This window comes from Lactuca sativa, chromosome 2, assembly GCF_002870075.4.
Source record: "Lactuca sativa cultivar Salinas chromosome 2, Lsat_Salinas_v11, whole genome shotgun sequence".
In the NCBI taxonomy this organism is placed as follows: domain Eukaryota; kingdom Viridiplantae; phylum Streptophyta; class Magnoliopsida; order Asterales; family Asteraceae; genus Lactuca; species Lactuca sativa.
In genome coordinates this window covers 215512615-215539898 of record NC_056624.2, presented here as the reverse complement: position 1 = coordinate 215539898, position 27284 = coordinate 215512615, and the positions used below count along the sequence as shown (strand labels likewise).

General features: G+C 36.4%; 1 protein-coding gene across 1 annotated transcript; it reads left to right on the top strand.

Annotated features, from left to right (window-relative positions):
* The first annotated feature begins 19435 nt into the window (after window positions 1-19435).
* Window positions 19436-23515, top strand: LOC111905756 (telomere repeat-binding protein 4). Its single transcript, XM_023901491.3, has 8 exons — window positions 19436-19669; window positions 20683-20826; window positions 20911-21721; window positions 21809-21982; window positions 22072-22151; window positions 22243-22460; window positions 22547-22934; window positions 23053-23515. The coding sequence occupies exons 2-8, from the start codon at window positions 20743-20745 to the stop codon at window positions 23239-23241; spliced, it is 1944 nt and encodes a 647-aa protein (XP_023757259.1). The 5' UTR covers window positions 19436-19669; window positions 20683-20742; the 3' UTR covers window positions 23242-23515.
* Window positions 23516-27284: the final 3769 nt, after the last annotated feature.

The window sequence follows — 27284 nt, the reverse complement described above, 5'->3', positions numbered from 1 at the left end:
GTGTCTAGGCCGTAAACTCCCCAAAACACATCCAAATGTTAGATTTAATCCCCCAAAATAGCATCACACTTCATTACAAATTGCTAGAAAGGTAATAGGGGCTTAAAACTTCACTTAACTCAAAGATTGAGAGTTTACGGCCGTAAACTCCCATAGGAGTGTCTCTAGGCCGTAAACTCCTATAAAGTGCCCTTAGAAGCCTTAAACCCATTCATGCCTTTTAGGAAAAGTGCTTGGAATAATTCTATGATGCTAGTAGAAGCTTTAAACACCCTAGAACCCATCACCATGAGTTTACGGCCGTAAACTCATGGTGAGATGTCCCTGGGCCGTAAACTCAACATTGGGAGTGTACTCTTGGATAGTAAGCTCCATTCCTTAGCCATTGACACCCTCAAACGCTACCTGGGACACCCCAAACACTTATCCAAAGTGTTTTCCGCTCCTGTGAGTGCGTATATGTGTTTAATTAGTATTATATATGCTAATTGTATGTGAACATATGTTATCATATGTTAAATAGGTCATTGTGTGTGTTCGAGTCCTTGCGTGACACCGAACGCCCAAACGACACTTTCGTCGGACCTACTTACACCAGGTGAGTTCATACCCCTGAATGAACCTTTTAAATGTTTTTACATGTTTTATAAGGGGGGGAATACAAGTTAAACATGCCAGTTATCATATCAATCACATGTGATTGATAACCCGCATGCACAAGATTTTACCACTGTACACTGTTTTACTGAGTAGGACACTATAAATGGCTTTCAAAAAGGGTTTTTCACTAGTTCAAGTTCTTACTTTTATTGCTTATCAAAGATCCATTTTCAAATTGATTTATAAAAGATTCCCAAAGATTTCTAAAGGCTTTCACACTTATTTTATCAAAGGATACAAATGCGATTTTCCTGAATAATAAGGTTTTCCAAGGTTTTCATGAATGCTTTCGCTTGTTAGTTACTGCTGCTTCACTTTTATTTATTTTAAATTCCTACTCGATAATGCTTTCACTTCGCGATATGCTTATACCGGATTTTGTCTCTATATCGCTTATACTTGTAGCTTCTTATACTTGATAGACGTTCTTACTTCACTTATTGTCGTCTCTGCTTCGTAATACACTTATACTTGGTACACTTATACTTCACGATTCGATTTTCCCACCCTGTACGCTTATACTTCACGTCTCGGATGATACACTGTACGCTTATACTTCACGACTCAGATATTTCACTGTACGCTTATACTTCACGACTCAGATATTTCACTGTACACTTATACTTCACTGTATGATTCCAATTAATACACACTCAAGCGTAGTTAGATGTATGTTTATGCTTGTATAGATGTATATAAATAATGATTGAAGGACTTAGGAAGGCTTGTCCGCCCTATTTCCTTTTCTTCGTTGAGATGTGGTCTGGTGGGATCGGATGTCCATCTGAAAGTCGTTCGATTCATTAGTATTTTATATTATGTACACGAGCATAGACATACGAGTTTTTTTCAGTCAATTCAGTTAAGAGTCTCTACCTCTAGGTCAGCACTTACATTAGAAACCCACTACCCACTGTTTGGAAGTCATTACCCACTATTTGGGATGCATCTTCGGGACACGGCCTTCTCCGTCGTCTAGTTGGTAACCAGAGTCTCCTATAGGGAGAGCGGACATTGTGTGTATAGATCTATACGGGATTGACACCCCCGCACCCTGACTGCTAGCTACAGTCCACGGCTCACCAAGCCAAGGGATGACAAATGTCACATTATATAGACGCTTGTAGGGCGTCTGGTACTCTAGTGTCGGTTAGTATGGTTACGAGTATCCCGGGTTACCTTATAATTCATGGCCTTAAGGTAACGGTATTACGCCATCAATTTACACTGTATGTTGGTAAATCAATTTCAGAGTCACACTGTTTTGACCTTACAAGACGTATCTTTCATTTGATACTGTCTGGGGTCTGTCTCCTCTGTTTTGACCTTACAAGACGTATCTTTCATAACACTGACCAGTCTTGATAGAAGACTGTTTTAATAATCAAATTCAGTATTTTGATAATGATAGCAATTAAGGGAAAACCACTTTTTATCACATAACACTGACCAGTCTTGGTAGAAGGCTACTTTGATTAAAGAAAATATAGGATTTTCTTGAAAGAACTCTAATACACAGTAAGCACTTAAACTACTACTTTATTAAGTTGTTTGAATGAAATGTCACTAAATGCTTATGAACTCACCAGCATTTGTAAAAATGCTGATACTCGCTTTTCAAATAACTTGTATTCTCAGGTTAGCATTAGACAGGTACATCCCCGGAGCTGTTGATGAAGATAGCTTAGTACCGCGCTGTATTTATTCTAATACTTTTATTACTTTGATGTATTAATGTAACCATGTAAAATTATTACTATTAATGCAATGTTTTGTTGTACTTTGATTACTATAATGCATGTGTTGTGATACTTGACATGACGTCAACCACCCCAGAACGTTTCCGCCGTTCCGGTTTTGGGGTGTGACAGATTGGTATCAGAGCATTGTTTATAGTGAGCTAAGTATATCAATTCATAAAAGATATACAACCTATAAACACAAAGGGATAAAACACTCTGACCAAGAATTATACTTTAAAATATAACCATATTTTACCAAAGTATAATAACATCCAGAATCTAAACACTCAAACAAAAGTATCACAAGAAGAAACAATAATAAAAGTCTTCGAATGTTGAGCACTACAGTCAAACCTGGGCAGTTATGTAATCGTAAGCTGGGATAAATGTAACCTGATCAACTACATTTATCCAAGATGCGATGAACGTGTGCTCGGGGGTGATAGTGGTGTGCAGCAGGTCTGAAACTTACCAACTAGGACTGCTAGAGCCAAACATAAAGTTAAAATACTATAGGAGTATTTTAGAACGCTAAAAGATCTACACAAATCCCAGAATCATAATCAGAAGATAAGACTCAAACAAGAATTGAAATACCATCTGGGTATTTTGGAATCCATAAGCAACCGTGCGTGAATAACTAAAAAGATCCCTATTGATATACCTACAACTACAGAGGGTGTACTCCCAGGGTTATATATAATAAGGATCCCATAGGCTAAGAATGTGTGGTTTCTCTCTATCTCCTTTTCCTCGTTGGGATGTGGTTCTAGAGTAGTATCACATATTCGAAGGCCTATCGGATCTAAGCTATATATGATTTTTATACCCTGTGTAATCGTAGCAGGACTTGATATGGATCATATAGTGAAATGTTAATAATCTCTTAGGATTCTTTAGACATTTCCATTCTCGCGCGAACCCTGTAGAAAACCCTACCCACTTCAGTGCTCGACAGAAGAGTTGAATTCGACCCCGAGGAGGTTCATTGAGAAGATTTCCTGTTCGGAAATAAATGAACTGGGTCGAGACTATTGAATTCACCAGGTGTCTATATTCTTTTAGGGACATCAGTGAGGAATTCGCCTAAACTTCGGAGATTCCCAGTCATCCATCATGAAGTGATGACACCCACAGTTGAAATCAGAAGGAAGGTGGAGTAGAAATTCAATATGTCCATACGAGAAGAGAACCCTAGGAAACTACCCGAAGGAAACCAAAGCCGATTCCAGTCAAAGATACGAGGCAGACCGAGGTAGCCAGTACATGAAACCCGAGAATTGTCTTTTCCTCGTATTCGTCACGATAATTCACCCTTAAAATAATACAATTTAGTGAGTTAGTGGTTATACTACTCACACTATGTGTTAGGTAAATCGTCGTTTCCCGTTGCCAGATACACGATTAGGGCGGATCCCCGCATCTCTATTGAGAGAAATTTAGCCATCTGCCCTTGTGAGCCTCTCTTTCCGCAGTCTTGTTCCGAACTGTTCTCAAATCTCTCCAGGCCGGAGAGTGAAACCTTCTCCAGTATAAAGGTAACTTAGTAGGAACGACTCGCATCTTATGGCCTTTTTCCGATATTCATACACCCACTTCGATTACCAGGACTACATCATAGGGATGTAGGTCGAAACTCAGCCGACTAGTACCCAGGGCACGAGAAAAATTTATGCCTAATACGTTCAGGACAGAAATGTCCAGGGTTAGCCATCGTCTCTCATTACTTTGCATTCCTTTCCGTGTAGGAAAACCATGCCACCGAAGAAGCGTAACCAATCCACAAGCAAGAAACCTGCTCTCTTATTCGATGAAGCTACGTTCCAAGCTGCAGTCTCAGCAGTCGTAGCAGCTGTCATGACTCACCTGAATGCTAACACCGCCAATGTTAGCAAGGGCCCTGTCGGGATTTCCAATCCTGGCGATAGACAACAGCAGCCAACACTTCCACACTCAGCCACCCAAGAACCTCACTCAAACCCACTAAAGAGAAAACTCAAGATTGAGGAGGGAAGTACCTCGGTTCAAGGACCTTCCGAAGGGTAACGAGCTGAGGCAGTCTATACCCCTGTCAATCCTTCCCTCCCGACTCCAAGAAGACCGTACCTAGGAGACCTTCCCCACTGCAGCAAGTGCAACTACCATCATCATAGTGCCTGCCAGGAACTCTTATGTGCTAGGTGCAACATGAAGGGGCATACGGCTCGTGTATGCAGAACTCCGGTGGAGCGTATTGCATCAATCACCAATGTGACGACAAATCCAGTTTGTCGTATATGTGGTGAAATGGGACACTTCAAGAAGGACTGCCCAACTGAAGGGAAAGACAAAGGCACAGGAGGAGTCTAACTCTAATGCTTAGGGAGAAGCATCAAGGAACTCGGTAGATTTTGGTACGTCTCTCGATCTCAGATAACTAAACTAAATACATTAAAAGATTAATTCAAAATGTAAATTCTTCCCAGTAAGGCGAAAGTCGCAGCATTGTTATAAGATTTAAAAATTCATCAGGTAAAACTATAATGGCTAAACATATACGTTACGACCATGTATATTTAAGATGGACAGACCTAGAGTGAGCGAATGCCGCCTCATTTCCTGTTCCTCGTTTGGTTGTGGATTTAGGGCGGGGTTGCTCAGTCAACAGTCCTCCCCACCTTAAATATACATGACTAGTATATGTGAGGCGATTATAGAAATGCCTCGTGAGAATCCGTTCATGAAAAGATACTCTATTCGGAAACACTTAGAACTCTCTATAGTTCCGCGTCGACTCTATCGGTCCAAGTATCCGCGGTAGTGATGCATAGGACGAAACCCGAGACGCCTAGAACTTGTGTGCCTGCTCGGCACATGACTCTATCGATCTTCACTTTATATCATGTCGAAGGGTGCCAACTTCGACGACTCTATTGATCATGGTTTGACTTCGTGCAACCATGTGTTCATTCTTGGTGTTGTGTAAAAAGAACTTTCTTCATAGCCATGTCGGCGAATAAAGGTTCTTCCGAACCTAAACCTAACACAAATAATCAAACTTAATGCGATCTGCCAATCGTCTTTCTTATCTCAAGCCTTCCGAAGTACCCAAGGGAGGGTACCGCGCACTGTTGACTGACCCCACGTAGTCAGATAAACACCGAAGCGAAAAGCACTGCAGATACTCTAAGAAGACGACCACCATCCGAAGCATACTCCGTAGAATCCCCCGGGAGACCCTATACCCACTAGATTTGACTTAGACCGAGAAAACTCGGAACCTTCGGAAGAGTAGTTACAGTAGATGCTCGCACTACTCAGGCACCTCGTCCACCCAGTTACAGACGAGTGGTGCTTATCATCCTCCACCCTCTTGCAAGGAGGAAAATCGTCGTCACCCGGTAGACGATGAATTACACTTTCCGAAGTGAACACTAGGATACCGAGAACCACAGGATAACCTTCGCGGCCAAGAATCCTTGATCAAGAGCGAAAGTAGTTGCGTTAAGCCTCATGAACCAGATCCCGAAGAGGATATAGACTTGACACCGGCATTGGTGTTAGTCGAGGGGTTATGCAGGAACATGCCCTTTCCACACTAGAATAAACCACAACCTTAGAGATTCATTGGACTATTAGGTGTTCCACGAATACTATCTCACGCAGAGATAGTAGAACCACCTCCCGAGATAGTCCAACACTCGTCTAGTGAAGCCTTATATTCCCGACCTCCAGGGTTTCCGCATCTCAAGCTTCGTTAGTGCAGGTCCATTTTGCACAAGCTTGAGATAGACACTCTACAACAAACCGATAACCATAGTCACGCAACACACTCGACGATCTAGAAAGTCTCTAATCAGCCAGTTGACAGAAAACACGAAACCAAAGACCACTCGAGATTCCTAAGAACCAACCTGAAGGACTACACGCACAGTACGAGTGAGAACGTTAGGAAATTCGGAATGGCGATCACGCCAGTGATGTTCTTGCCATAGAAGTACACTATGTTCTGAGTACTGAAAAGCTCTACCATTCCGAGAGCTTAGGACCATATGAGAATTCTCATGGAGATTTGGTCCAACCCTATTCAGGCCGCTACCACCTTCGGATATACCACAAGATGCACACCCGGTCGATCCACTTCTTAGACTTGATATGTGATTTCCCGACAACACTCTTCGTGCCTCACTCATCTTGATAGAATCCATTGAGAACTCTAACCCTGTAGATACACCAGTTGGAACCCACTAGCTACACGAGACGGAATCCGCATCCCGTACGTGAAGGTCTGTTGGAATGACAAACACACACTAGAGATCACTTGGGAATGCGAGGACAACCGTACAGGAAGTACCCTCCTGCCTCTATCATTCATACCTACTTCCTTGCCTAGACCTGAATTTCGGGACGAAATTCCCTCTAACGGGGGGATGATGTGACAACCCAAAGTTATTCCGTTACATTACCCTATTACCGTTAACGGAATATTCCACTGTATAAAAGTTCCGCTAATTAGAGGGCGTCAATTTAATAAACATTCGATTGGTTTACATTAATATGCCTTTAAGTCATGATAAAAGGGAATAAAAACACACATCACACATTTCCATTTAAATGGAAAAGTTAGTTTTTATTATTACGACCACTAAATCGGGTGCGACCAAAAACCCTGTTTAACGGCAGTACTGGGTAGAATTCCACTGAGCTCCAACTCCCACCCATATAAAAAGGGGAGTAAACTCCATTTAGAGCTTTTCCACCCTCTCTCTCTATACTCTCTCTCTAGGCTCGTTTTCGACTCAAAAACCGCGATTTCCGACTCCTAAACGTAAGACTATCAACCCTAACTTGTTCTATGCGTACATTATTGTCTTTTTAGCCTAGAGATCACAAGATTGAGACATGAAAAAGGAGTTTACGACCTAAGTGCCTCCTTAGGCCGTAAACCCCCAAAAAATGGCCAAAATGACTCAAGAATGTCCCTAATGGCTTGGGAATAAATCAAGGGAATTGCCTAGGAGTGTTTAAACATTAAATCACAATGATTTAGGGCATAAAAGAGAGTTTACGGCCCAAGCACATGCTTAGGCCGTAAACCCCTCAAAACCATGTCAAAAAGCCCCAAACACACTCCTAAAACACCCTTAGGCTTCATACATAATTTAGGGACTTAGTATTTTGGGTTTGGATCAATTAAACACATCAAAATGAAGGGGAAAAAGGAGTTTACAGCCCAGGTTTATACCAAGGCCGTAAACACCCCAAAACATGCCCAAAATGTGGTTTTTGCCCCCCAAATGACCTTAGGCTATTTCTATAAAATGCTAGGAAGGATTTAAGGACTTAAACTCATGAAATGGTAGGGTAAAAAGGAATTTACGACCCAAGCAAGTGTCTAGGCCGTAAACTCCCCAAAACACATCCAAATGTTAGATTTAATCCCCCAAAATAGCATCACACTTCATTACAAATTGCTAGAAAGGTAATAGGGGCTTAAAACTTCACTTAACTCAAAGATTGAAAGTTTACGGCCGTAAACTCCCATAGGAGTGTCTCTAGGCCGTAAAATCCTATAAAGTGCCCTTAGAAGCCTTAAACCCATTCATGCCTTTTAGTAAAAGTGCTTGGAATAATTCTATGATGCTAGTAGAAGCTTTAAACACCCTAGAACCCATCACCATGAGTTTACGGCCGTAAACTCATGGTGAGATGTCCCTGGGCCGTAAACTCAACATTGGGAGTGTACTCTTGGATAGTAAGCTCCATTCCTTAGCCATTGACACCCTTAAACGCTACCCGGGACACCCCAAACACTTAGCCAAAGTGTTTTCCGCTCCTGTGAGCGCGTATATGTGTTTAATTAGTATTATATATGCTAATTGTATGTGAACATATGTTATCATATGTTAAATAGGTCATTGTGTGTGTTCGAGTCCTTGCGTGACACCGAATGCCCAAACGACACTTTCGTCGGACCTACTTACACCAGGTGAGTTCATACCCCTGAATGAACCTTTTAAATGTTTTTACATGTTTTATAGGGGGGGAATACAAGTTAAACATGCCAGTTATCATATCAATCACATATGATTGATAACCCGCATGCACAAGATTTTACCACTGTACACTGTTTTACCGAGTAGGACACTATAAATGGCTTTCAAAAAGGGTTTTTCACTAGTTCAAGTTCTTACTTTTATTGCTTATCAAAGATCCATTTTCAAATTGATTTATAAAAGATTCCCAAAGATTTCTAAAGGATTTCACACTTATTTTATCAAAGGATACAAATGCGATTTTCCTGAATAATAAGGTTTTCCAAGGTTTTCATGAATGCTTTCGCTTGTTAGTTACTGATGCTTCACTTTTATTTATTTTAGATTCCTACTCGATAATGCTTTCACTTCGCGATATGCTTATACCGGATTTTGTCTCTATATCGCTTATACTTGTAGCTTCTTATACTTGATAGACGTTCTTACTTCACTTATTGTCGTCTCTGCTTCGTAATACACTTATACTTGGTACACTTATACTTCACGATTCGATTTTCCCACCCTGTATGCTTATACTTCACGTCTCGGATGATCCACTGTACGCTTATACTTCACGACTCAGATATTTCACTGTACGCTTATACTTCACGACTCAGATATTTCACTGTACACTTATACTTCACTGTATGATTCCACTTAATACACACTCAAGCGTAGTTAGATGTATGTTTATGCTTGTATAGATGTATATAAATAATGATTGAAGGACTTAGGAAGGCTTGTCCGCCCTATTTCCTTTTCTTCGTTGAGATGTGGTCTGGTGGGATCGGATGTCCATCTGAAAGTCGTTCGATCCATTAGTATTATATATTATGTACACGAGCATAGACATACGAGTTTTCTTCAGTCAATTCAGTTAAGAGTCTCTACCTCTAGGTCAGCACTTACATTAGAAACCCACTACCCACTGTTTGGAAGTCATTACCCACTATTTGGGATGCATCTTCGGGACACGACCTTCTCCGTCGTCTAGTTGGTAACCAGAGTCTCCTATAGGGAGAGCGGACATTGTGTGTATAGATCTATACGGGATTGACACCCCCGCACCCTGACTGCTAGCTACAGTCCACAGCTCACCAAGCCAAGGGGTGACAAATGTCACATTATATAGACGCTTGTAGGGCGTCTGGTACTCTAGTGTCGGTTAGTATGGTTACAAGTATCCCGGGTTACCTTATAATTCATGGCCTTAAGGTAACGGTATTACGCCAACAATTTACACTGTATGCTGGTAAATCAATTTCAGAGTCACACTGTTTTGACCTTACAAGACGTATCTTTCATTTGATACTGTCTGTGGTCTGTCTCCTCTGTTTTGACTTTACAAGACGTATCTTTCATTTGATACTGTCTGGGGTCTGTCTCATCTGTTTTGACCTTACAAGACGTATCTTTCATTTGATACTGTCTGGGGTCTGTCCCCTCTGTTTTGACCTTACAAGACGTATCTTTCATTTGATACTGTCTGGGGTCTGTCCCCTCTGTTTTGACCTTACAAGACGTATCTCTCATTTGATGCTGTCAGGGGTCTGTATCCATTGTATTCACAGTATCCACTGTATTCATTGTATTCACTGTTTTAGACCTTGCTAGACATATCTTTCATTTGATATTGTCTGCGGTCTGTATTCACTGTTTTGGACCTTACCAGTTGTACCTTTCATTTGGTACCTTCGGGGGTCTGTGTCTCTATTTTTTAGACTGAACCAGGCGTGTCGTTCGTTCGATACTCTCCTGGAGTCTATGATCCCTTTGCCTTAGTCAGCAGTTCTCACTGCTGAGGCATATGTTATTTCCCTGTTGTCTCTTGCTTTCTTTAATAATCAAATTCAGTATTTTGATAATGATAGCAATTAAGGGAAAACCACTTTTTATCACATAACACTGATCAGTCTTGGTAGAAGACTGCTTTGATAAAAGAAAATATAGGATTTTCTGGAAAGAACTCTAATACACAGTAAGCAGTTAAACTACTACTTTATTAAGTTATTTGAATGAAATGTCACTAAATGCTTATGAACTCACCAGCATTTGTAAAAATGTTGATACTCGCTTTTCAAATAACTTGTATTCTCAGGTTAGCATTAGACAGGTACATCCCCGGAGCTATTGATGAAGATAGCTTAGTACCATGTTGTATTTATTCTGTTACTTGTATTACTTTGATACCTTGTAAAGTAACCATGTAAAATTATTCTATTAATGCAATGTTTTGTTGTACTTTGATTACTATAATGCATGTGTTGTGATACTTGACATGACGTCAACCACCCCAGAACGTTTCCGCCGTTCCGGTTTTGGGGTGTGACAGCAGTTTGTTTGGTACCCGACAACCGAATGGATCCCTTGGGCTGTTGCATGGTCGCACCTGAGGCCTTTACATGTGCCTGAGTGCAACCAATTTATAAACATCAACGACGTATGATTATTTATATATTTTAAAACATTTTCCTTTATACGTATAATTTATGTTTATTTATAATTTTATAATTTTGTTAGAAGGATAATAAAAATGTATAGAAGTTGGACCCCATAGAACATGAGAGTTGTGTTGAATGATGGTTGTTCGCTCAATGTAGATTGATTGCCTGATTTTCCTGACACATAAGTTCACAAGGCACCTTCCCTAACACCATCACCCAAACACTCCCCCACCCATGAGCCTCGTCAAAAGAAGGCATTGATAGATGTTCCATTTCACCTGTCACCACTACTAGGTATGAGCAACGGGTCGGACCTAGACCAACCCAAAGACCTAAAATCGTGAATTACCTTACTCGAAAACCAGACCGTTTTTGGGTGTAGCGGGTCCGGGTTCGGTCCGGTCCGGTTCCGCGTACTAAACCGGGTTTCGTGTTTTGGACCGAATTAGTCTTTGGTAGTGTTTTTTATAGTTTCGATCCAATCTTGTTCTTGGTACCAAACTGGGTTTTGTATATTTGTTGTTTACAGTTTTATGTTATGTTTGTCATGTTACTCTCTAGCATACTATTTCAAATTATAATCTTATTACGAAACATCCATCATTTGTATTTTTGTTGTTTGCACAATTCGAATAAAAATATACATAAAAGAAAATGAATATAACGTATGCTACAAGACTCTAATTAGAACACGCTGCAATACTCTGCACCTAACATAACTATTTTTATATAAAAAACTGCACTATTTTTATAAAACAAAACTGCATTATTTTTATAAATTTTTTTTGCTCTTAACAACAATATTTTTATTAAAAAATATTGCATTATTATTTTATTAAAAAAACTGCACTATTTTTTATTAAAAAATGTAATAGGAAATAACTTTTGGTTTTCTAAGAAAGAAGAAAAAACGACACCATAATGCGATCAAGAGAAGAGGCCGAAACCAAAAAATTTGACACTATAATGTGATTCACATGAGAGGCCGAATTAATTCAATCGGACAACATTTTTTTTATTTTGGTAATACTCGCTTACTGTTTGTCGATAAAAATAAATAAATAACGTTTGTTTTCCTGTCCGGTCCGAGTTTAATCCTTTAATTCGGGTACGGTCCGCTCCAAACCCGAAACTCGATTATTCAGAGAAACCAAACCCGAAACTGGCCCACTAATATGATACCCCGGGTCCAGTCCCGTTTTTTTTTTCCAGTCTAGTCCGGTCCCACGGGTCGTATGCTCATCCTTAACCACTACCACAACCGGACACTAAACCATCAACCGATAAGGACACAATTATTACTGAATTGCAAAACGAGGTCCGTGAATTGAAAAATAAGGTCACTGAATGTCGCGAGCAGTTGAGGTCATATGATAAGCATTTATCAGAGCATGACACTATTTTAGCCATTGTTAGGTGCATAAAATGCACTTTTTTATATGGTTATTTCATGTTTATTTCAATTATTGCATAACATCTAGTCTTACTTTGCATGTATTTTGCATTTTCGGGACATTTTCAAGGATTGATCTACTTTTGATAGTTTTCGTGAATGTTTCGGGGGCGTTTGAGGATTTGGGCATGCTTAGGATGATCAAGGGAAACTCTCTGAGAAGTTTTAGATTTTCCAGAGCAAAATTGAAGAAAATGAGAAATTTGGAAGTAGACATTTATTTAGGGGATTCCACGGTCGTGGAAAGGTTAGACTGTCCATTCCACGGTCGTGGAACGTGGTCTGACAGTTTTTATGATTTCTAACTTCCGATTAAAAGGATTTTCCTGACTATTTTTCAAAGGACTTCGACCAAGAAATTGAAATGGGAGATTTTCACATACTTTATCATCATTTTGCACTTTGGAAACATTTTATCTTTGAATTTGTAAGTTCTTTTTCAAGATCAAACTTGTTGAATTTGTTTCGGTTTAGCCATGTGTGGCTAACTTTTCCTTATCATTTTTGGTTCTAGATTCTAAATACTAGTTGTTTTGATTGTTATGTGAACTTAATTTCATGTTATTAATCTAGTAATCTTTGATTTGGTTTCATTACATGTTTGATTTGTACTATTTTCACTTGATCAATGAAATTAGGGTTCATATCAATTTTGTTAGTCAAATTATGAAATTCATAAATGTTTTGTGATTTGATGTTAGTGACAAACACTTAATTGGTTTCAAAAAAATCAAAATTAGTGTAATCAAAGATTAAATCTTCATATTCCCGAGCTTATGAGAAATATTGAACATTCTTGGAATTAATTGCATGAACTCAAAGTCTTTTAGTGATTTAATCTAAGAGCTTGTTTGGATTTATCAACCAAAAGAAATTTTACTTAAAGATCATGTTTTTAGTAAAATATTTTTATCAATTTGGAGATATTAGAGCATGCTAATATCTTAATTACCAACCTATATTGAACTTGAATTGATGTCGCATTGCATCTTACAACGTAGTATTTGAATAGGATTTTGAAGCGGAAATGTTCTTTAAAATTTGAATTTAATCTCTACTTTGTTTATTTTATGAAGTTTCATTTAATGTCAATAACAAAACCCTTTTTATCAATTGGCAATGTAATGTGTAACGTCCCGAAAATTACAAAGATATTTTTCAATTTAAAAATATAATAACCAATTAAAACCTTTGTTTGAAAACCATCAAATAACATTCATTTGATTAAAACCATACAATATCAGAGTTAAGTTTACAAAACTGCGGAAACAAACATCTTCGATGAGTGTGTACAGTCCTGCCGAGCTCTTATCACGAACGACTTGCAAAATGTTTAATCGACACCTATAAGCATAAAGTTTAGTGAGTTCCCCAGTATACCACATATTCCATCATACATACTATGCATCCACACACGATCTCGACTCTAGCGTCGAGCAATTAAATCTCCTATCCATATTCATATATCATGCGTAATGGGCCCAACCATAGGGAGTTTACAAGCCCAATCCTGACTACATTTCCAGGGTCAGACCCTGCTCTTTCATACAGTTGATGTGATCCAACCACAGTCTTTCTTATCAGTGTTGGTAAAAATGATGATATAAATTTCCAAGAAGTACTTTCGTTAGTGAATGATATTACTATTTACTTATGGAAGCCAATATTCTTTTTATAAGTCTTTCTAATCCTGAAAAAACTAAATATGAAATTGAATGGTCGGATTATGAATACACTTACACAAAAAAACATCATTATATGGTATGCCTGGTATATACACATATTCCATCACATAGCCAAAACTTATCATAAAGGATAAAAAACTACAAATTTACAAAAGCAAAAACGCTTTTCAACTGTCATTAGGAAAGAAAGTGTTCATGATGTATTTCGGTACAAAACCGATTAATCTTCATAAGAAAGATCTCAAAAATCATGTTTGTTGGAAAAAATATTCAAGGTCATTAACTAGTTGGTAATATTTCTAAATAATAACAAAGTCTTTTTGGGTTGGCCTCATGACCAAAATAGCTAAAATGAAATGGAGAAAAGAAGTTGTTAATTTACTAAGGAATTAATAAATTAATAGAAAATATTTTGGTTTTTAATTAAATTGGTTTAATTAATTAAAGTGCTTGAATATTAATTAATTCAAGAGATTAATTGGAATATTCCATAATCCCCTCGAAGATAAGGGTGGATGGTTTTGGGCTATCTCTAAGATAGGGATAAGGCTGATTGAATAAGATAAAGATAAACCCTAGAGTTTGATTCCTTGTAAGACTCTATCTGCAGCCTATAAATAGATTGCTACCCTAGAAGTTGATTTTCTTCTCTAGAATGTGTCTATCTATTCTTCCCCATATCCATGAAGAAATTTTAACCCTCTCCTAGGGTTAGTCTAAATGTCTAATTTCATATAAACCATAGGTTAGTAGGGGTGAGCGCGGTGCAGTTCTTTGCAGTTATTAGCTAAAACATCACCACTAACCGCAAATGCGATTAATCCATTTTCAAAACCGTTTGGTGCGGTTATTTTTGCGGTGCGGTTACGCGGTTACTTTTGCGGTGCGATTTTGTTGTTTCTGTGTTGCGGTTATTAACCGCATGGATTCGGTGCGGTTATTTTGTGTGGTTTTTAACCACAATTTAAAGCTCAAACGGTTTTAAAAGTTCAAACATATTACTTGTAATAATAAAAAAAAACATAATGTATAAGACAATTAACTTAAATCACAAACAATTAAATATCTTAAAAATGTCAAATCAATAGTAATTAACAATAAATTTCTTAAAATTGTCTAATTTCATCATTTTTCAAAGTTAAACATAACAAAAAACCATACTTTTGTCTTCTAGTATTTTATTCATCTTTCATTCATGAAACATGTCTTATTTTTAATATTTAATATATTAATAATTGATAAAAAAAATGTATATAATATATGTGGTGCGGTGCAGTTTTTTTGCGGTTTTTGAAAACTAATAACCGCACCGCACCGTAAATTTGCGGTTTTTGAAAAACAGAAAACCTCACCATCGGTTTTTATTGCGGTTGCGGTTTATCGGTTGCGGTTTTTGCGTTTTTTGCGGTTAATTTTAGTTGCGGTGCAATTTTTGCTCACCCCTAGGTTAGGGTTTCATCTTTTTGGCATTATGGGTGTGACTACATTAGAGTAGTTCTCCTTTGGGCTCTTCATCCTTTGCAAGAGATTTCATTCACATGATCTATGGATCAAGAGGTAAGTATTCAATCCTTCTTATAGGTTGATTCTAAAGTACGTTGCTAAAACTAGTAAAGCATAGATCTATGGAGCATGTGCACTTAGATATATCTTTTGATTATTTCAGTTACGTTGGTTGTGTGTACTTGATGCTATAGAAACCCAACATTATTACCATGATAATTGTACTTGGCATATTTCGGTTGTGCGAATGGAGAACACATACATGATTTCATGACGAACACATTTGCTTTTCAACACAATTAAACTCAATCCATACCCAAGCAAACAAAAAAATGTTGGGTCATTTAAATACTAAAGTTGTAGGTAGTAATTATAGTAGAGCCTACTATGGAACCGACAGATTTCAATTCGAAATACAAATTAAATATTCATGGAAACTAGCATGACATGCGACATAACATGCGGATAAGCTTATGAGGGGATCCAAGAGGAATCATTCTCTATACTCCCTTTGTAGTATTACAACTTAGAGAAACATAATCTTGGAATAGTGACATCATTCAAAATTTAAGTAATTATTCTTTTCGATTGGTTGCACAAATCTTACTTTTTTATAATTTCATAAGGTTGTATAATATATTTCCATATCTTTTTTAATCTATTTTCATTGTTTTGTATAAATGTACCTTATTTAACAAATGTAAGTGTGTCCCTGTGATAGTGGTCGCCCTACCTAAAAATAACTTTATGGGCACCGTGTTGTTGGTAGTTGCGATGGATGGTAACAACCATATTTTGTCAGTGACACATGTAAAATGGAAGAGTGAGTGCACATATATATGGACATGGTTCCTACAAAAAAAGCTTTATGATTGTATCAACAACTTGAAATATTTAACCTTCATTTCTAACCGGGTGTCATCAATTGTGGCAACCATTACAAATCAATTCTCGAATGAACATAACAGTTTTTATGGTCATCATCTTTTATCAAACTTACGAACTAAGTTAAAAAAAGTCGTAAGACAAGAAATTTTTTTTTTTGTCTAAAAAGCATGCAAATCATACATGTGTCGGATTTTGATGAGATTTCTTAAATGCTACGTAATACAACAAGTAATAATATGATTACTTACAACTCGTAATCGTAAATCTATTTTTTTTTCTTTATCAAATGAATATTTCCATAGTTTTTGTTATAATCTTATGAAATCAAACAGACAAATAATGTGAAAGTCATCAATTCATCGTCGAGAGATAAAAACAACTTTATTTAGAGAAATAACATTTAATAATATGGCTGTATATTTTCAAATAACCAGAGTGATTGGCCCCATCCGATATCACTATTCGTCTAAAAACTGTTTTTGAATCCTCATAAAAAAAAAACAAAAAATCAATGATAATTTATCAATTTCACAAATATTAAATTAATTTTTTTTTATAAATTACCAAAATGTTAAAAAAATTAAAATAATATCGTAGTTTTTACTGTATGGATTTTCATAGCAAACACAAATAAATTTTGTAATGCAACAATAAAATGTTACGTTGAGATAAATTTAAAAAAATTATTCTAAAATAAAAAAACGTCTAAAAAATCCCTTAAATACAAATTTGGTGGACATTTAGATAAAATTATTTTTTTCATTATTTGGAATTGGATTTGAATCTGGACTTGATAAGCATCAACAAGTTCAACAAGTTCGGTCTAAAGTTTACAAATTTCTACAAAACCAGTTTGGTCCAAATGCTCACTCTTATGTTCAACAACCAAAAACCGGACCTGGACCTGAATCTAGACCTGGTAAGCATCAACATGCTCAGTCCAAGGTCAATTAAATTTTGCAAAACCGGTTCAACCCAAGAGTCATCTTGTTTCGATCCAAATGCTCATTCCTACATCCAACAATTGGGAACGAACCTAGATCTAGACCTGATAAACATTAATAGGTCCGGTCTAAAGTTGACAAATTTCTACAAAATTGGTCTGGTCCAAAAATCGGTTGAGTCCAAATACTCACTCTATACTTATACAACTATTTTTATTTTCTTCTTTCTCAAATATGTTTATACAACGGAAATAAAAGAAAATAAAAAAGATATTTTTCTTTTAGGGCAGCTAAGCCAAACAACATAGAGCCAGGGAAAATTTTATAAATTCATTATAAGTTTTATATTAAACAAAGTTAGTTTTTTCATTATAATCCAATTTTTATCATGTATATTCATTTTTATCACTTAGGTTTCAGAATAAAGTGAAATAAAATTCGCTATAAAGCCTTAATTTATATATTTTTTTTTTTACGTTTTTACCCTAACTTATATGCATTAATGGAAAATACATATTTATATATGAAAATAATTGTTTGATTAACATCGTATTTATTTTTTAAATGTGTATTCTTTGTATATATGTTTTTATATGTTTATAGGGTTTAATATGAAAAAATATATTTTTAGAAGCATAAATATATTTTTTACAAATATAACAATGAACTTTTATATTTATAGAAGTAAATATATACATATATTTTTTAGGAATATTAATATATTTTTAATATAAATATATATTTTTATTAGAAATATAACTATTTTTTTGAAAGTATAAATAAATATATTTTATGTTTTAAAAATAAAAATATGTTTCTTTTTTTTTTTTTTTTTGCATATAAACAAGTTTTGATTATTATCATACGTATATCTATATTTCTAAAAACATATTTATATATTCTAAAAACTAAATGTATATTTTTAAAAATATATTTATATTTCTGAAACGTATATTTTAGGATGTAAATAGTATAAAGAAATAACATTAAAAAAACATAAATATGTTGTTTAATTAATATTTTGTTGTATATATATTTATTTTTTATATTAATATGTATATTATAAAAAAATATAGTGAAAACGTAAAAAAAAATTAAAAAAAAAAAAAAAAAAACTGCAGACTAAAGTATTATTTTGTTACAAATTTTATTTTATGAAAACCTAAAAACTATAAAGAAATGAAAAATAAAAATGTAAGTAAAATATTTTTTGAAAAATTTCTGCTATAATGCACATAAAAATGATTTTAAAGTAAGAACGAATTTTTTTAGAAAAAACTTTAGAATTTTCATTTTCTTTTATAAACCATGAAACTAAAAAAGGGACTGCTAGCACATCTCTCACTGCATATGGTTGCGACTTGCGATTGTAAAAGATGGTGAACAGAATAAAATTTTTAATATTGGGATCACATAAATCATAAATGAATATTTTTTTAGTTTCTATGGTTTTGATAGGAAATAGGTATTTTGGTAAATACCGATCCGAGTCAATATTTTAATTCCTGAATATAAAACTTACACGCATCTATCACATGTATATGAAATAATCAATGCCTTTTAAAATCAATGTTAACGACCATTCTATTTGTTAATACCAATCCAAGTCAATATTTTATAATTTTAATTTTAATACATTATATTTAACTTAAGATGTAACTTTATTTTTTTTTACAATATCTAGTTTGTATACTTAATTATCGGTCGCCATTGTTCAATAACCCCCGAGGTCTGAGGTGGGTTCTATCATATTATTTAGAGAAAATTTTATTTTATTAAATTGTGTATTACATCTGGGTTTTTAAATCATCATTTTTTACGTGAGTAAATAAATGGATGCTGTGAATAAATTTTATCCACGAAATATAATAAACAAGCAAAAAGTGTAAAAACAAAAAAGGAGTTAAGGAAGACTTGTAAAATCCAAACACGTGTCAAAAGCTATCCACATATCCACGCAAGGTAAGGAGGCCAAAGTGGTCCTAAAAACCGTCCCCAAAGAGATTAGAGAGGTTTATGGTCACCTGTTCTTTCCTCCCATACCCTTTGAAATTACGCTTTTACCCTTCACCTTTAAATATATAAACAAGGGGTTTAAGCTCCCTCTCCTCTCTCCTTCCATATTTCTATTTCTTTCTTCTTCGATTGTTTTCTCCAAATCCAAAACCACTCGGTGGTTTTTCTTGATCTATTATATTACATTTTTGTTTTTGTTTACAATTCTCTGTGTATGATTGCACAGATTTTATCATACAGATTTCAAATCCCACGCTCCATGTACAGTTACGTGTAACATAGAAATTAATCGGATCAATCGGTTTTTTCATCCAAAACAGGTATAATTACCCGATCGCTCAATCCTCTTCATCACTTCACGATTCTGATTTTCTCGAGTTTTGGATGTTAAATGTCTGACTTCCGATTGGCGTGAATTTGTGTTTTTCTCCGAGATTTACCCCGATCTCCTCCATAATTAAGCTTTTTGGGATTGGCAGTTCAGATATCAGATCGGATTTTTTCAACTTATCTATATCTATCTGATCGCGTTGAATTTTGAGTTTTGGGGATTACTGAGTTGTAGTTTTATTACTATCGATTCTAAGATCCAATCCAAGATGAAATGCTATTTCGTTAAATTCTATGTTATTAACTAATTATGAACTTTATGGTTTCTATGATTTGTGGATGAGGTTTTTGTAATAGTAAATTCATATTGCATGGTTTTGAGTACTTTTACTTTTTCGTCTTGTATTTCCATATTTGTTAATTTTGTTGAATGTGTTTGACCATCTATGGCGGTGATTTCTATGTGGGGACTCCAGCTTACCATAGATCTGTCCTAATATTATTATTATTAACATCATGAATATTCCCTCCCAAATTATGGGATCTAGCTTCTGGTCATCTGGTGTCCCAAGGGTTGAAAATTGCAGTTTCATTTAATTGCTCCGTCTTTAATGCCAATTTATCTGGGATCGAAATGAAGTAGGAAAGAAAACCAGTTTTTGAATCACCAATTTTTTTGTACCTATCGACTTTTGTAGTTATGCTGATATTAAGAATGAGGGATTTATTGTTCTCAAAGATCGTTGCAGTAAATTTATGGTTTCAAGATCTTGTTGACGTCCTGTTGGCTTCTGATTTAGTGCCTTATCTGGTCTTTTAACTAAACCTTTTTCAGAAGATGATGTCCTTGTCTGTTAATGTTATAGCTTTTATCTTTTAGTGATATAGATCAGATGCATCCCATTACATGTTATCTGACGTTATGTCAAGTTTGGTAAACAAGTCCTAGATGATGATTATCTACATTCAAACTTCTGATTTTTTTTTTATTATTAAATTGCAGAAAGGCCTCGTCAGTGCTTCATTGTGGTTGATGTTCTTTCTTGGAATGTATGCCTAAGAGATGGTGTCAAAGAAGAGACTACATTATGGAGGATTTGATGGTTTCCGTTCCCCTGTGGTACCTAAAGCTCCCAGATCTATAAGGGTGAGTATACAGTGAAATGTCTTTAATTTCAATTTCCCCCTGATTCATGAAAGCTTCTATTGACATTATTCTTGTTTCTTCTAGAGGAATTCACATAAGAAACCATCAGCAGGCAGTGAAATTTGCGCCTTTGAGTTACTAGCAGCTGTAGCTGGCAAGTTATTGCAGGAAAGCGAAGGTTCTGCTTCTAGCACTAGTTCAGAACAAAAAGAACGGATTAACATTCCTAAAGATAATGTCAAGCAGGAACCACTTGAAGTTAAACTCAAACCTGCAAGATTAGAGGATCTTGATCAGGGATGCTGTGCTGAAAGTCAGTTTGTTCCTGAACCCTCTAATCTAGAGTTAAAACTAGAACCCCCATTGAAGGATTCACTACACTCTGATAATGATTCTGGCTTAGAACATGCTTCTATAGTCACCACTTCAGATTTGTTTAAAGAAATTGGCACTAATGTGAAGTTGGAAGTCTCAGATAGCAAGAACATAGTTATTGATACTCCTAGCAAATCAGAGGGAGGGTCTTATAGTCATGGGGACTTATGTGATGTTAACATGGATGCAACTGCAAATATACCTAAGCTCATAGAGAAAGAAACTGAAAAGTTGCAGGAAACATGTGTGGAATTAAATAAATCATATAGCAGTGTACATGTACCCTTTTATAGTGATCCTGTTCCTAGTGCTTGTTTTCAAAGGCATAGGGACAACAATGTAAAGGTAGGAATTAGAGATGATGACGAAAATTGTTTTAGTTACAATCAGCATATCACCAAAATGAAGGCGTTTAGGTTGCAGTCACGTGGTGGGTACAGAAGAATAAGAAAGATGTTAACTTCAAAGTATTGGAAAACAGCTCCAAAGCTTAAAGATTATGAACTCTCCAACACTACCAGTAAGTCAACAACTCTCTTTACACTGCTTCTGAAATTTCATGCCATGATGTTTGATGTGACCCTGTTATGAATATTGTTTCTTTTAGGTGGTGGTGGATTGAAGTCCTTCAACCAGTATAAGAAGTATATGTACAAGCGGGAACGTTGTCAAAGTCAAACAGAGTCTCCTTTTAAGAAAAGGAAGCTCTTTCCTGAACATGTTGAGGAAACAAGTAGTGAAAGCATATCTAATTTACCCGAGAGGCATCTGTCAAAAAGAGGTCCTTAATACTCTCCAAATTTCTTTATTCAATATATAAATCTGTATAAAGCTAATAACCCTGTTTATGGTGGTTATATTATTATACAGTGAAATTCAGCATAAAGTCGTTTATAGTTCCGGAACTATATCTTGAAATGCCAGAAACATCCACAGTTGGTTCTTTAAAGGTTGGTATGCAGATGCAGCCACTCACATAATTTTTAAAACTAAAAGTTAACCATTTGGTTCCATTGCTGACTTTCTTTTTCCCTGAATCAGAGAAATGTTATGGAAGCTCTGACAGCTATTCTAGGAGGTGAATTACACTTAGGGGTACTTGTTGAAGGAAAGAAAGTTAGAGATGACAATAGAACACTAGAAGAAACATGTATTTCGTTAAACAGTGAGACTTTTGGATTCATGTTGGAGCCTAGTCTTCCGGAAGCTTCCCCAAAACAACCTCCTCCACAATCTGACAATCATCAACCATCATCCACGTAATATAATTTCCCCTTTTTCTATATTCATGGTACTATTTTTTTTCGTGAATATAATGATATGGTTTGTGTGATTAAATTATCAGGTCTCCGGATAGTCCAATTACAGAGAGAGTGTCTTTGTCAAACAGTTCGGAAAGTAAGTTGGAGATGGAAATTGAAAAAAATAAAGAAGAAGAAATCGAAATAGTGGTGGATACAAAAGCAAAAGCTATTATACCAATCACAGCAGTGACTCCAGAGGCACTTTCAATAGTGCCATTGAACCATAATAATAATAATAATAATAATAATAAAGTGATTAGCAAAAGATGTGAAGCTTCACAATCACAACGTAGAACCAGGAGACCATTTTCTGTTTGTGAAGTGGAAGCACTTGTGGAAGCAGTGGAAACACTTGGAACCGGAAGATGGCGTGATGTTAAAATCCGTGCTTTTGACGATGCAAACCACCGAACTTATGTCGACTTGAAGGTAACAAATCTTAGATTTGTTTTTTTATCAAAGTAAAAGATTGTAAGAGAGAGAGAGAGAGAGAGAGTTGTATGGTGTTTTTATACATATACATAAATACATTGTGTATGTATGACAGGATAAATGGAAAACATTGGTTCATACAGCAAGTATCTCACCACAGCAAAGAAGGGGGGAGCCTGTACCACAGGATCTTCTGGACCGGGTGTTGGCTGCACATGCGTATTGGTCACAGCATCAATCAAAGCAAAACGGGAAGCATCAGTCTGAACTGATTCAGACACTTGGGACTCCCGTTAAAGTCTGATTGGAGAAGGGTGTACAAAGAAAGATTTAGGTAAACAGTAGGAAAAAAAAAGTTTTAACTTGTTTAAATTACACATCACATGTTTATGGTTTTTACATTTTAGTTGCTGTGAATTTGTTCGTCTTAGAAGAGTGAAGAGATTTGGTAAATTAAGTTGGAAGGAAGGGGAATAAGGGGATTTTAACATGTTTATCATTCTTTTTGTACATTGATTGTAATTCTATTTGTAATTGGATGCATTTTGTAATCTTCTTAATCAAATTGATTTATGTCACCTCTTCTTTTTTTTTTTTCCTTTTAATTATTGTTTCGTTTCTATTATAATACAAGTATTTACCTCATATGTCGTTTTCTAAAAATGAATTTCACATCACAGAATATTCTCTTGTGGAAATGAGTCATCATTCATTCTGTGACAGTTTTTCAAGACTTCGAGTATGACTACAAGTCTACAATTATAGCAGTCAACGTTATTAGTCAATTATCCATACATTGCTAAATTTTGGTTGAAGAGGATATTTATATTATAGCAAAACTAGCTTGTAAGCAGTAGTTGGAAATTATAGTTTTTATTTGTTATACGAGTGTCTGACAAAAATAATAGTAACATGAAGCTTTTAAAATATGTAAAGTTACATAAAAGAGAAATTAAAAGAGATTATGTTAATTTTATCAAAAACAATTATGAAAATTGATTAAAAAAGTCTAATAGTTTTTTTGTTAAGTGTCACTAAAATAGCTTTTAAAATTGAAACTTTTTATTTAAACTAAATATTAAAAGCTTGTATTTTCAAACCAAGTGTTTTCTGTTTAAATCGAATTTTTTATTAGAAACTAAAAACTTCCAAAAACTCATTATCATATGTCCATAAGATACCGAGATACCGACCCCCACCTCCCCTCTATTTTATCTCTCAAGTTTTTGTTAGTTTAGTAATTAATTAATTATCCCCAATAACATAAATTTTACTATTTTAATTTCAATTAAACAAAATTATGTGAATGTTATCTAACTTCAAAAAGCAACAATTTTAAATTAGATGTCTTTTTCATCAGAATTAGAAGATCATACGTAATATGCAACATGTTTATCATTGTTTTCTTTATAATTGCTCACACTCATAACACTATTTACCTAATGAGAGGTTTGTTAGAAGCTTATCCAATTTTATCCAATTTAATGTTGAATTAAAAAAATATGAGGCCAAGAAATAGGATAAATGGAGAGAATATTCGCAACGTAGATCCCGTTGCTGCTATGCTAAGATAGTGGGAGGAGCATGTGGATGGGGAATTGGGGATGCCTTTTTTTTTTTCTAGAAAAAAGTTTGAAAGCGCACGTCACAACAAATATGTTTTATTTTTTTATTAAACTGGAAAATTATATGTAAATATAAATTATACAATATAACATTTCTAAATCTACATCAACAAACTAAAATACTATTTCATATTTGTTTATTGAGTCATTGTCTTACTGAACCATAAACTTCATTAGGTCTGAAGTCTGAACAAATCTACATTTTATTGAAATTTTGTTGTTTGATTATGCATCTCACTGTTACACTGAACAAGAAAAATGTCTATTTTACCCTTTAAAATCAACCATTGTGTTTAAAGAGTTGGTGTAGACTGCACTGCAGTTCGGTTTTGTCTATGTTGTCATAATCGTAAATAAAAACTTCATTTGGAACCAATAATTGTGTTTAAATATAGTATTTTATCTCAACGCTTGTAAAAATACCATAAATTACTGAAAAATATGGTATTTTCGTTGGAAAGCTTGAGAAAATAACATAAAACATCTTTGTAGGCCTCTAGAAACCTTGTCTAGGCTAATTGCATGCAAACATGAATGATTTGGAAAATTTTGAGAGAGAATCACCATTGATTGAATTCATAAACTATACAAGCTTATTACAAGATCTGTTTTAGATAACATTTAACACTCGTGTTCCAGATTGGTTAAGCTTACTTTTATCAGGGACCAAATATGAAAATTTTGAGGAAATTTTGTGCCACGGCGTGGCTGTAACGTCCCAAAATTCAAGACTAAAAAATTTCTTTTAATAAAACATTACTTAAAGCAAAGTCATCAATCCAAAACATAATCAGAGTATTAATTTCCCAAACACATGTTCGTTATTAGAATAAAACATTCCCAGACTGTCTAATCTATAGTGTGTGCCATGCGATCACCCCGAGCTCTTCCTTCCGCTACCGGAAGTACCTAAAACCAAAATTGAAAACCGTAAGCACGAAGCTTAGTGAGTTCCCCACCCTACCACATACCATGCATAACCACATACTGCACATACTGGGCCACGCCCGCTATCCTGGGCCTCACCCCCAACCTCGGGCCTCGCCCGCTACAACGGCCCCGCCGCTCCAGGCCCCGCCTGGCTTCGAGCCCCGCTCGGACACAGATCTGTTTCACTTAGGCCTCGCCTGTCACAGGGCCTCACCCGCTAACATATAATAGCACATAAATATATCACATCACATAAGCTAAACACATATTAACGGATCTTGTCCTAAGGCCTCGCCTATCCTGGGCCTCGCCCTTGTCCTGCTATTGATGAGTCATGGAACCCCGTCCATGCTCCTACTGTTAGTGAGATACGGGCCCAACCCACACTCACTCTTTCCCTAACTCGGGCCTCGCCCCTGATCTGTTGCTAATGAGATGTGGAACACCATCCACACTCTGCTATTGGTGAGATACGGGACCTCGCCCACACTCACCTCCCTACCAGGCACATACAAGTATCACACAGACAACAAGTATAAAATATCACATAAACCATTCGTTGGGCACTCGCCCGCTATCATTGGACCTCGTCCTGAATATCATACTAGCATACTGTGCCTAGGGCTAACCCCCGGGTCTTCTACTCATAACTACATGGGCCGACATTGTGGCCGTAGACCCATTCACACAAAAGGGAAAATCACCTGCACTTGTTGAACTTGCTGGTAGCCCCTCTAGCTGTTTCCCGGCAACTTCCTGAACTCCTGCTCCACTAGCTCCCCGAGCTACCAATATCAATGCAACACTTAGTCTAATTGACCCCCAAAAGTTAACTAAGTCAACTTTGGTCAACGTCAAAGTCCTAGTCAAAGTCAACCTCCCAGGTCAACCCTACTCGCCGAGTCTGCCTACTGACTCGTCGAGTTCATAAGCTCAGAGTCCTTCCATCCACGACTCGACTCGCCGAGTCAGTCCATGACTCGTCGAGTCTACCGATTTCCGAGTCCTTACCTGTCCGACTCACCGAGTCTCCACTCGACTCTCTGGTTCGAGCCTCAACTCGAAGGGTTTGGGGTTTCGCGACCTGACTCGCCGAGTCCAAGACAACCTTCAACAGACTCGTCGAGTTGTTCTTCCAACTCGTCGAGTTCCTGCCCAACTTCATCCGACTCGCCGAGTCTACCCATGTGACTCGCCGAGTCACTCCAACTCTTAATCCATGCAGTGGCTCTTTGGGTCAAACAGGGGCTCCAACACATAGATCCATATTTCCAAGGCCTATTCCTCACGTAAAGTGGCAAACTTTACGTGTAGTTATGGGGATCTAGGCTCAAAACACTCCAAACTAGGGTTTATGACAACCATGCTTCACCAACATACCAAGAGCTGATACTTTATGGGATTCTAGACCAAAACAAGCATGGACCTGAGGTAGCAACCTCAGATCTGAACTTCTAGCTCGAAATGGTTACTAACATGCCAAGAATGCCCAAAACACACACATAGATCTAGGTGCAAAGGAGTCCAAGAACTATTTTATTACCTCCAAATGCTCAGAAATGTCTTCCCAATCCCGGATCTATAGCCCCCTTCTTGCACCTCCAAGATCCTTCTTCCTTCTCCAAGCTTTAATGCACTCTTCAAGGCAATAATTAGCTCAAAAATGAATATGGCGGCTAGGGTTTAGTGTTTTGGGTTAGAGAGGCAGTAAAGGAACCCTAGGGAAGAGAATGAGGTGCTTAAATAGGCTCCAAGTCCCGAATTTAGGGTTTTCCTCGTTCAGACCAGATTC